The 12,447-nt window shown below is 46.6% G+C and overlaps 1 protein-coding gene across 3 annotated transcripts in view; it reads right to left on the reverse strand.

The window, feature by feature from the left end:
* Positions 1–12,447, reverse strand: part of LOC144110627 (zinc finger Ran-binding domain-containing protein 2-like) — a 33,354-nt gene that overhangs the window by 6,185 nt on the left and 14,722 nt on the right. For 2 of the 3 annotated variants that reach the window (XM_077643660.1, XM_077643659.1), the window contains exon 5: positions 5,121–5,329. In XM_077643660.1, the coding sequence (XP_077499786.1) occupies positions 5,121–5,329 (209 nt within the window). Of the gene's footprint in view, positions 1–5,120; positions 5,330–10,474; positions 10,731–12,447 lie in introns of those variants that run through there. The other variant, XM_077643661.1, reaches the window with a different exon arrangement.

The raw sequence follows: 12,447 nt of genomic DNA on the forward strand, positions 1-12,447 counted from the left end.
GTGTGTGTTCTGCGACGACAGTATTCGCTTAGCTATTTTAATGCAGTTGACAGCTGAGGGAAGCAAATACTCACTGTCGAGGGCGCCCGACACAGCATAAGGCATCATGCCAGTGTCTTTGAACAACCAAAGCAAAGGATTCCGCTGGCGCGGGAAAGGCAACCTTGCGTTGTTGTTTGCCTTACTAGTTCAACTGTTGGCATGGGTGCAGGCCCTTCGCAGGTGCAATGAGCCGCTACAAGTTGCTTCAAAGTCTCCTCGATTTGGCAGTACTAGTTCAAGTGTGATGCACTCTGGCGCTCGATTTGGCAGCGTGCGCTGCCTCCACTGCCGCACTTCATTTGACATCGTGCAAGCCTTTTCGTGCACAACTTCTTTGCAGATTTGCACTTGCGCTGCTGTTGCAGACGATAAGGAGTCGTTTCTAAATAACCACATAAGGTATGTGTTCCCAGTCGTGTTCAAGGAGGATTGCTTTACGAAACGGAAGGAAAGTGTCACCTTTTGAGCCACTACAGCAGGCGTGTGGTAACTTTTGGGGGTGTGCAGTTCGCAGTGCTGTTCATAACGCGATGGCTTGCTGACACTGTTTTTTTTTTTTTAAATTCTTTATATTTCACATACGGCCTCTGCGTCAGCAGTCTTTTTGTCAACGAGGCCGGCCAAGCTGGTAGTGCCCAGCTGCATGGCAGCCAAGAGGCTACAGTTTCTGCAGCCAACATTCCTAACGGTAGTGAAGGGGATAAAAGGTTCAGCCCCGGCAGCTGAGATAATTCCCAGTTGGCGCTGCCAGATCCTAGTCCGAGCGCTGACACCCAGCCAATGCGAAAGAGAATTTTGGCCAAGGCCTAAGGCACTCTTTCTCATCGCCAAATACAAGGAGCTCACCAAGTTGGGGAGCAAAAAAGGTGACTTCAGGTAAGTCGTGCATCACTAGTAAACAAAGCTGTGTTTATCTTGTAACAGCAACATGCCTTCATTTTTTTAGCTCGTTGCATTATTTTGACATACACCAAACGAAGCACGGAGTTTGCGTCCGAGACCTCAAAGGAGGCTCAGCGGCCTGGTAAAAACACCCAGAAGTCTACAAACAATGGCCAACAACGGCGCACGGCCAGCACGTCAAGTGTTGACGGCGCTCACTGCACTGCACTGCACTTGTGCACTCGAATTGGCCACACCACGAAGAGCGCCAGTGTCGCACTGCACTTTTGTGAACTAGTGCCGAAATTGCAGCCAAATCAAGGAGATTTTTTCATCGAATTTTGCATTGCCACTGCTAGAAAGGTAGATGTCCCTCGTCACACGTAAGGTGGGATTTTCAGTACTGCAGTGAATGCTTAGGTTCTTTCTGTGCCTGTGTGTGTGCTTTGTAGAGCTCTTCACTCACAGTAGGTTACTGATTGGGCTGGACCCAGGCTTAAAACCTGACTTACTTGACCCGGCTCTTGAACAGCACAAGCTCGGCTCAAGCCGAGAAATGAGGCAAAAACCTAGGACGGTTTTCGGTAACGTTAAGAGGTTCTTGTTTCTATCATATACTTGACAATGCAAATCAAGCACGTGGTTTGTATTTTTTGTACACATAGCATAAGACATGGTGATGTCTTGACGCCAAGAAAATAGTCGAAGTGGTAGTTTTAATCTTTTAACCAGAAATGATGATTTCGTGACAATGGTGATGGAAAGTTACAGCGATTTTCGGCAGTGGATATGAGATGGAAGCTAAACTGGCTGTACCCTTTCTGACTGGTTGGACATACAGTTGAAACTTAATTCTTGTGAGCTTTTTGCTCGAAAAAAGAACTACAAAAGGAAAGTAGTACCAGCGAATGAAAGCTAATAATGATAAAGATAGGGGCAACAGTTTCCTTTTCATTTAGAAGTATCATGCACGTGAGTTCCGCCATTCAAACTAGTACTGATATCAAGAAGGCAGCTAAGAAAAAACCATCTGACAGATGCCATAGCCAAAAATGTGACGAAAAGGTAACAGGGAACTGAGGGCGGGGGCCGGAAGGGCCATGGGGAGCTCCCCTATACAACTTTTCATAAACAGGTCAAAGGGTGCCAGCTTTGCCAAGCTGAAAAACAGCCCGAAAGACAACAGATGAAAAGAGGCGAGAAAAACCCAGCACTGTAAAACAGCGCGAAAGACGATGGAGAAGAGGGGAGACAAACACGGTGCTGTGTTTGTCTCGCCTCGTCTCATCCGTCGTCTTTCACGCTGTTGTTCAATATGGCAATTCATTACCAACTCGCCCAGCTTTCCATATTCCAGGAAGTGCCAGCATGTTGGACATTGGATTGCACTCATAGAACAAGAAATAGTTAAAGATTAAGCTTCCCTACACACTCCTTATAGCACAAGAAAAAAGGCTTTTATGAGGGTCATGGAAAAGCTCCCAGCTGCAATATGTACAGGAACAACGAAGGCAGCAATTTGGGTTGCCGTGGGCTATCCTGGAACTCGACAACTGCACAGAAGCTTCCCCTGCATGTGGGAAAGGCACGGTTCTGATTTGTGACGCCAAATCTTCGGCTCTGGGAAAATAAAATGGGAGTCTGAAATACGATCTAGTTTTATCTTTATGTTTTCAATTTTGTAAGTCGAATAACTTCCGTATGCACGATCCGGTTTCAGCAATTCTACCCGCATTGATATCTGGACAGAATGAGGAATCCTTTGAACCAGATACTACAATATCCTCTCAGAAGCTTTGGAAGGGCTTTTTCCCAGTAATGTGATACCGTTTCAGAAGGGCACGCACTAGAAAATGGCTTACAAGGTAGCTGCATATGCATTCTTCCACAAAGGACGCTTCCTCGGCCAACGACGCGGCGGACTACTGGAGAATATCATTAGGTGCGGTGTTAGCACCCCCTATGCCCATGCAGGGGCTCAAATGGTCTCCACAAGCACCGGCCCGCACCGGCATCAAGCGAGAACATCGCATCATGCTCATTTCTAAAGCCTCTTTCAGACAGGGATTATGTGCAGCGCAGAAAACTTACTGCACGGCAGGCATGTCCTTAGATCGGTGACGCATACCTGTCTTGGCTAGACGATGCCAGCCTTGCTCTTAACTGTGCCCCAGAGTTGGTTAGTTTATGGAGTTTAACGTCCCAAAGCGACTCGGGCTACGAGGGACGCCGTAGTGAAGGGCTCCGGAAGTTTCCACCACCTGGGGTTCTTTAATATGCACTGACATCGCACAGTACACAGGGCCTCTAGAATTTCGCCTCCATCAAAATTCGACCGCCATGGCCGGGAACAAACCCGCTTGTTTCGGGTCAGCAGCCGAGCACCATAACCAGTGAGCCACCACGGCGGACTGTGCCCCAAAGCAAGCCCAAGAGGCTGTTGTAAGGGGATTGATAATAACCACTGCCCTAGGGCTCCTTTTTCCAGAGGGCAAATCTTTACATGGGACCCACTCCAGCCATTTCCCTTTTTATGAGGAACTCACTCTATATGGTAAAAATTTCCTTCAGTGTTTCCAATAAAACCATTGCGGAATAGAGCACGTTAGACAGCAAGCTTTCCGTTAGGGTGAAAAATTGGGTCCTTAAAATCCAGTGTTCGGACCCTTTGAAGGTGCACTAAAGAGGAATCTGAACTCGTTTTTTTAATTGGGGAACACTATCTACACATTCCGGGCATTCTTAAAAACTTTGAATTATTGTCCTGTACAGCCGATTGCCCTAATTAAATCGGATTAAACGTCCCGGTTCCCGATTTTTTTTTACTCAACGCAGTAGGTAGGTGGAGTCAACTAACACGTGGAATGCCTTTCAGTCAGTACAGCGGCGGCTTCGCTTTCACTTTTTTTTTCTTATGTTTTTGTCAATAAACAGTTTCAGTCACAGACAATATAGCCGCAAATTAGACCCACAGAAATAAAAATACATGTGGACTCTTTGATTTACACATCACTCGGCCGACGGCAGAGCGGCAAGCCGCCACAGACTGGCTGACGCGTTGGTTGACTCCTACTGCCTACTGCGTTGAGTCCAAAAAAAGGGCGGGAGCCGGGACATTTGGTTCGATTTAATTAAGTCAATCGACCTCACAGGACAACAATTCGAAGTCTTTAAGGATGCCCGGAATGTGTAGATAGAGTTCCCGCGGTTAAAATACGAGTTCAGATTCCTCTTTAGTGCACCTTTAAGGAGGGAAGAGGGTCCTAGAAAAGAGTTTTTGTTAATGAAGTCACAATTAAAAAATCTTCAGGGAACATGCATTTTTGCGTGCCGATTCAAAATGTCATTAAATTTTATGTACAACTCCTTGTGCACTTATGCAATATGTTATATAGCTTTTTGTGCAGAGCTTTCAAGAAATTCTGCTCCAGGAAACTTGCTAGAATGCATGCCATTGGTTTCTCTTGACATTAAGCTATGCAATGAAGGTAAAATTATCATCCTGCCTATCATAGAAGTTGAGGTATAGGATTTTGAAGTTATCACTTCAGAAACAGGAATACAAATTTTTCTTCCCGTTTGCGAAGTAGCAAGTTCAAAACCATTTAACTCGACTTCTATGATAGGCAGGATTATAATTTTACCCTTATTGCATAGCTTGACGTCAAGACAAGCCGATGGCATGCATTCTAGCAAGTTGCCTGCCGCAGAATTTCGTTAAAGCTCTCGACAAAAAGTTACATAATATATTGCACAAGTGCACAAGGACTTGTCGTACATTAAATTAGATGTCATAGTACACAAAAATACATATTCCCTGAAGATTTCATAATTGTGACTTCATTAATAAAAAATTTTTTTCCTAAGACCAAGTTCTTTGTAACACGAGACTAATTTTACATAATGCACAATTCTAAGCTTCTTTACATTTGGTAAGCACTAAAGCATGAGTGCAAGGTTTTCAGAGGCAGACCCACATATCCCAAGTATCCCAAGTGACTCTGGCTGACTAGCACACTCAAGGCTGACATCCATCATTCTGGCAAATCATCTAAAACGAGACAACGGTAGAAAGTAAACAAGCGTCCATGCAGCTTGCGAGTGCGGTGCACCTGATAACTCAACCTTTCCAACCTTATGGACAGCTCTCCTCCGCACAGTCTACAGAGTAAGATTCAGACTAGGCAGTAGCTCACCTGGAGGGCGAGTCCCAGGCGCTCAGGTCGTACTTGGAGAGGTCCCCATCATCGTCATCTTCCTCCTCCTCCTCCTCCTCTTCTTCCTCTGCATCTTTATCATCGTCTTTTCCGTGGTCGTTCTGCTTGTCCTCCCCTTTTTCTGGCCGTCGGGAGGGAGGACTGTCTGCCTGGTCATCTCTCCGAGCTCGCTTCTTGCGGCGGCCAAACTATGCACCGCAAGAGGTTTGTCACAACTAGGCCACGCAATGCAAAACAGATGGCTACAGTGTCTAAGCATCTGCCGCCAGATGCCATGAACAGATAGATAGACGTGCAGTAGCAAAACAAACAAGGTTGAGTGCTACCAGAGTCCTTCAATGCTTTTCCTGTCATGTAACTCCCGTCGGAGTTTCATACAGGGTCAGCATCGGCCACTAGAGGCGCTACCGTTCGCAGAAGTGCATCGAGCCGCCACAAGACTCCGGCTGCCACTACATTATGGCCAGTATTTGTACAGCTAGACATTTGGAATTTCGGCAACTGTCTTATTAGCTTAGGTTAGAATGTGTTCAAGCATTCAGCTTTCAAATCAAATTTGTGCTTTGACAAGAAAAACGTTACTGACAAACGAATGCCTTACTGGAGCAGACGTTTGCCACAAGACTAGCTGCACAGCATTATAATAACTCAAAAATGCAGGGGATGAAATCTGTCAATGTGACAGGACACATTAAACGCCTATTAGACAAGACAAAGCCGTTTGGTTGTCTCATGCCTTCACTCGGTTCTCTCCAAATGGAAAACTTGCAGTATGTAAGCGAAAACATCACTGTCGTCCGTGTTCAGCAGTTGCTTTAGAAAGCAAACAACACATGATCGCTAAGTTAAAGGCGTGGTCACACTAGACCAATCTTGGCAGGCAAAACGTCGAAAAATGCATTTTCTGCATTGTTGTTGGCCTTGTCATACTGCGCTCATACCCTCAGCGTGCCAATGGTCAAAGTATGGCTGTGTTGGTGGCGGTTGTTGAGGTCAGAGCAGACAGGCCGCAGCTGGCATGATGTCTTGCTCTCTGCACCAATTAACAGCTGCTGCCGTTTTCACTTCACCCCACCCACGGCTGCACCGCACGACTGCTCAGGCTCCAGTGGTATTAGTTTTGACATCTGCAGCCTGTTTTTTTTTGTGCTTGTTTAGTCAACATCTCAAGTATTCGCTAAATGAGTGTTTCAGGATAACAGTACTATAGTGTACTAGAAGGGGGTAGTAGGTCCAGAGAGCACTCGCAGGTGAGCCATCTCATGTCGATGACACAAGATGGCGCCATTGGAGCATGGGCTGTAAGGAACCGGCAGCACGCATGGTATTTGCAGCGCCAAAAAAGCTTCGCACGTTGCATTTAGCTCTGAATAAGGTGTACCTGCAGGTGTAACACAATGATTTTTTTCAAGCGAAGTAGCAAAGGAAAGACTGAAAAGCAGACATGGCAAAGACTTCTGTCAAATGATAAAATAGAGCTGGCGACATAACGACTTGGCGACGACACACTTTATTTTCGAGCACAAAGCAATGCCACACATGGCATAAAGAAACTAAAGGGTTAAATTGTGCAGGCACTATTGCTATCAAAATTTTGTCCACGCATGAGAACACAGTTACAATTACAAAATAGATCCTAAAATAAGAGCTCCTTGTAAGGCAATTATTTAAAAGATGTGCATTAAGAATTCACTTTAAAAGCTAGAATCTAAAAAAAAAATTAGGTGGTTTAGCATCCCCGATGTAGGCTGAGAGACGCTATAGTGGAAGGCTCCAGAATAATTTAGAAAACCTGGGTTTCCTAAGCGTGGGCTGACATATCAGACAGCGCACGGGCCTTCTTATAGTTCACCTGCACTGAAATACGGCTACTGCGGCCGGGATCGGAATGGAAACATTGGGATCAGAATCCGAGCGCCAAAGCCACTGAGCCATCATTGAGGATCAGAGGAAAGCATGAATTTGTGCTGGGGTTGTGGTCCCCAGGACTTTTGATATTTCGTGAGCTCGAAAAGGCGGTTACAGTTCCTAGAGAATGGTAGATATCGCCCCCTCCCCTCCAAAAAAAAAATCTGGTTGATGATTTTTACTAGCGTCCAAAATATAACTGTTGATGGCTGGTACAAGGGGGGCTCAGGCTATGAGCAACGGCTCGCGACTGTACCAGCGTCCTCTTGCGATCAGCGCATCCCTTTTAAACAGAAATGAGGCCTTGCGACACACAAAACTTGGTAAATTTGTTCACGAGTTTATCCGGATGCTGAATAAAGCCTAACAAAAACCAAAAGGTGCATTCACGAGAAACCTTATGCATCCACTGTGCATTCGGGCATTATGCATTCAGCTAAAGAAAACTATCTTCACTGCCAGCAAAAGCCCTTCAAAATAATACAATAACCCGCCTTTGTCACAATTGCTGCTAACTTCTGCTTTACGACACTCTTTCCATGTCGTGAAAGTCGGCTTGCTCACCAGCACAAAATTTGTGCCTTTTAGCTCCAAAAGAGCAGGCATTCATGTTAATTTTCTACACCGGTTTCTTCTTCAAGTAATTCGGGACATTTGGCAGCAACGTGGGTACATCGTCAGACACAGACGGCTTCCTTGTGAAATATGCATTCAGCTTTTTCTTTAAAATGTGTAGGTATTTCGCACAATAGACCACGACTCAAAATGAAGTTCACAAACCACCCAAGCTTAGTTCAGGGCCTTGTCTTTGGCGGAGTAAGTCAAGTCCAAAATTAGTCCTTTTTTTTTCTTCATGTTTTGGCGCGGTAAACAGCAACGGTTTGCTTCCTTTTGCTGGTTTGACAGCTGGGACCGAAACGGTGGCGTTGTCATTGACAGTTCCGTATTCCAGCTTACTCCTTATGCACGAAATACATGTTGGTATGGGCATGAAAGAAATGAAAAGAGTTTTTGCAAAAAGGGAGTCCGCACAGCAAAGTGAACGCCACGAATACGCAGCCAACAGCGGTCATATAGTGGCAACCAGCCTATACCCCACAGCCCATGAGACTGCAGTGCCACCGCTGCAACCAGCAAACTGCCGACACTTGCCACCTCACTGCAATGCATGGCGCGCGCTGGCTCCTGAACACACTACCCCCTTCTAGTACACTATAATATTACATCATTCAGCATTTACCCAGTGTGCGCGATACTCCCCAGGAACGTGCCGATGTCGACGACTGCACCACAGCGCTACTGTTTACATAGCTTTGAATACAAAACAGATACTGCTACTTTACATAGCATAAAACGCAAGCTGAGCTCCGGTTATGTTAAATATTCTTTTATCTTCTGCGCTGGTTATCGCTTTACGTCTTTTGCACAGTAAAATAAATCTTCAAGCAGCACCAATGGATGCGAACACGTCTGGGAAACAAACGTTTCACCGGGTTGCTGCCGCCACATATGACCGGCGCTTCCGCTAATTGTATCTGCTTTCTCTGATGTGACCGATAATTGATTTTAAACTGCTCAATCTAGAAGTGGATTCGGTGGACGTGTACATCATTTAAAACAGCTTAATTTTTTGCCCAGAAGAGACACCGATGACAGCTGCTGAAATTGTTCAGCACTGCTCGGCAGATCGGGTCAGAATGGCACCTCCCGCTTCAGTTAAACCTTGATGTACGAGTAACAAACCTCCACATAGCGAATTCCTCGATATTACAAAGTTTCTCAATTACTCAACGCTGCCCCAACTGAAGTGCTTGTATTTGTGTCTTCCATGTAACAAAGGTATTGCGGTGGTTGACCTTGATATAAAGAACTCGCAATGCCAACTACCTGTCAGCTTCTGCTGAGTTACGAAATCTGACAGAATAGGTTCATGGCGATAAAGCATGGACTGACATTAAAGGAACGTCTATGATTCTAGCGAGCGACCGCAGTTAACGCAATGCGTTGTGCTCCAGCGCTGTCGGCGCATCTTCGCTACATTCGTTTTTTGAATGCTATACCACGTGGCCCTACAACAGTTCATGTTCAAAAGCAACAAAAAATATTAAGGCATACCAAAAAATTCTAGGGATGATTACGATTCTCTCTAATGCGAAATCTGAGCACAGCACTGTCAGTGTCTCTTTGCTAGTTCGTCGGCATGTCTGATGTTATTAGTTCAATAGTAGTAGTAGTTGAAAACGACGATAATGTAGAATGCACACCGTGTGACAATGCGTATATTAGTTCGATAGCAGCATTAGTAGAACAAGACAACAATGTGCAGTGCACTGCGCGAGAGTGTGTTGCAGTTTAACATGAAGCGTGATTGGCTGTGGTGTTAACCTAGTGCTCTCAGTCTCTGTACACGCTCATTGTATTGCTTTTCTGGGTTGCCGGCATGTCTGGTGATGATATTAGTTTGTTGGTAGTATTGGTTGATGAAGATGACGATGTGCAATGCACAGCGCGTGAGAATGTATATATTAGCTTGATAGCAGTCTGACAACGAGAGTGTGTTAACAGTTCAACACGAGGCGTGATCGGCTGCGGCGATAGCCTAGTGCTCTTCAGAGCTGTTCAGACTTTTTCAGAGCTAGCGTTTCAGAGCTGCGCTTTAAAATGGTAGGGTTTTCATATTTAAACCGAGTAGGACGTGCAAAAGCACTTAAAGGGGCTGCGAAACACTGCTTGAACGGATGCCGGTTATGCTTCAGATGGATTCTTTATGTCACACAGATGCTGACTCAAAAAGAACTACGAGAATCGATGCATAGAAACGGGAGTCATTCAATGAAGAAATTTGAAAATACAAGCAAACAAAATGCTGCCCTCAACTCGATTTTCGCGCAGCTTCCCATTCCCATTTCACTCTCCCAAAGACGACACCATTCGCGACCAATCAAAATAGCCTATCTTAGCACGTGGCGGAAGTTTGCACTCCATGGTTGCCTGTACTCTAACTCGTTCATGCCAAGGCTGGCAGCGCCGTTTGCATGGTTACTACAACCATGTGAACGCCCAGCTCACCCAGCGATGCTTCACCGTCACGTCGACGGTGCAGAAGGGAACACTGATCAGTGACGCTCCCTTACTTATGGATCCAAACTCGAGCGCGAGATACTGCAACGGTGTGACAGCCTGTGCAAAATATCAGAGATATTTCGCATAGCGCGTACCGCTACTGCTTGCTGCCCGTCGCTCCTAGCGCGCTAGTTGGCCACGGCGAGCAAGGAGTGCGCGCTGTTGACGGGAACGTGGCGCCATCTGGCGCCACCGCCCGGTGATTCTCCACAAACTGACGATGTCCGGTCTGCTCTTGTCGCGCTCGTGCGCTCTCAATCCAGGAGAACTAGCACGTTCACAGTACACGTATTTATTGTACAGACAACACAAACACAAGCACTGTATGGTACTCCTTCAACTACTGCGCACCTGGCGTCCACCGCCACCCGACAGCGGGCCGCAGCAGATGCGCGCGCGGACACGGGTTGGCGCGCGCAGACCGGTGCGGCGGGAAAGCTCTGGTGCGAGCCGCGGCTGCCTCAGGTCAGCGGCGGCTGTTACTCGGCGGGCTTTGCCAGGCGCTCGCAGGTTCCGCAAGGGCGATGCGCGAGGCTCTCGGCGTGTGATGTTAGGGGCCTGTACGACAAGGCACGCGAATGACCGTCGGCAAAGGCCTCGGGGGCAGCGAATAACGGTTGTGTCCGGCCTGTGTTCCGCCCTCGTCGCCCGCCTGTCTTTAACTTTCCCTCAGCCCCCGCGACCGGCCCCGGAGCAAGCACAGCTTTGCACCTACGTCACGTCCCCGCGGCCCAATCAGAGAAGGTAGCACGACACCGCAGTGCGCAGCCGGGATCCCCGCGCGGCCGGAGGGCCCAGCGGGGGTAAGGCGGCATCCAGAGCCATACCAGGCCTTCGTTAGCATACGGGGTTTCGCAGGAGTCGAACAGGAACAGCACAGGCTGCCCTCGAGACAGCGCGAATCCCCACAGACCGAAATGAACGCTTATAGAGTGCAATGGCTCGATCGGATTGATTCCGCAAAGCCGCTCTCAGATACATAGAGAGTAGCCATAAGTGTTTAGTGCTATGTCGTAGGATGTTTACAGAGAGGCGCAAAGTCCTTCGATGCAAACAGTAGCCAGTGCCTCCGGTGGCGTGTTATTGTTTTACTTGATTTACAGTGCTTTTATCTAGGGCAAACAAGCTGGTTTTGTTAATGTATTATAAAACATAAAAACTTGACAAAACGTATCTCTAGTTATTAATCCAATTCGCTGTATATTTACTCTTTGTCCAATCATCAAGCTCGCGCAAAGTGATGTCATATCCGCTGCTAAAAACCGCCACTGTATGGTGACACCGTCAGCGCCACAAATTTGTTTTTGCGAGCTAATTAAAATATTAAAAAACACAGTATACGCAGTACGACCGATGCTAATAGCATCACTATAACTCATTCTTTGCAACCAACAGGCAAAACAATGCACTGAAAATGTGTTTCGGGGCCCCTTTTAGGCAACATTGCCTAAAAGGCAACCGCATGAAAAGACAGCACAAGCAGCGCATGTTCATAGCATTACAGAGAAGTTTTGTGACCAGAAAGCAATGAAGGACTCTGATACCACTATGGGTGACGACAATAAGCTACCTTCACCAGCGTTGAATACTGGGTGCATTTTCTTTAGCTATAATAGCCCATCCATACTGTCTAGAACCACATCACGACATTCAAAGTTCACATCAAAGGATGTGTTTCAAAATTCCAGCACGTCAAACCTTTGTTCATTTGTAATGTGTCGCTACAGATTTCTTTAGTAGAGTTTCAAAGTAGGTACTGCATGGACAATCTTACGATACTTATAGGTACTCTAAAGACTGGCTGCTTCAACCAAAGAGAAATATTCTGCCAGCTAAGCTCATCTTCAAACTCCATCTCACTCCCCAGTCTGTACAACCTGCACAAAGCAGGGAGTGGTGATGAAAGGGAATAGAGGCCTCTCTCCATTGTGGCGCCGCTCCCTGCATTGTCACGCTAGGAGGGTCATGAGAATCTGCTGACGCCATTGCCTAGAAGGGGGTCCTTTGATGGGGAAAAGCCGCTGGGTTCTTAAGTTGTATCTAACTATAGGTGATTTTGTTGACTTATTATCCTCCGCCACCCTTGGTGAATGAGGAATGCCACAAGTGGAGAGCAAAGACACTTGAAAATGCTGAAAGAGCAGTGAAAAAAATTGACAGGACGGTTATCTGTGGTTAATGCGAGATTCAGCGACAGCTGTTAACATATTTGTACTTTACGACATGTTGTGTTAGAGCATATGAGAGCGACCTCACATCTGCATGGCTCTAGGAC

This window comes from Amblyomma americanum, chromosome 11 (assembly GCF_052857255.1).
Source record: "Amblyomma americanum isolate KBUSLIRL-KWMA chromosome 11, ASM5285725v1, whole genome shotgun sequence".
NCBI lineage: Eukaryota > Metazoa > Arthropoda > Arachnida > Ixodida > Ixodidae > Amblyomma > Amblyomma americanum.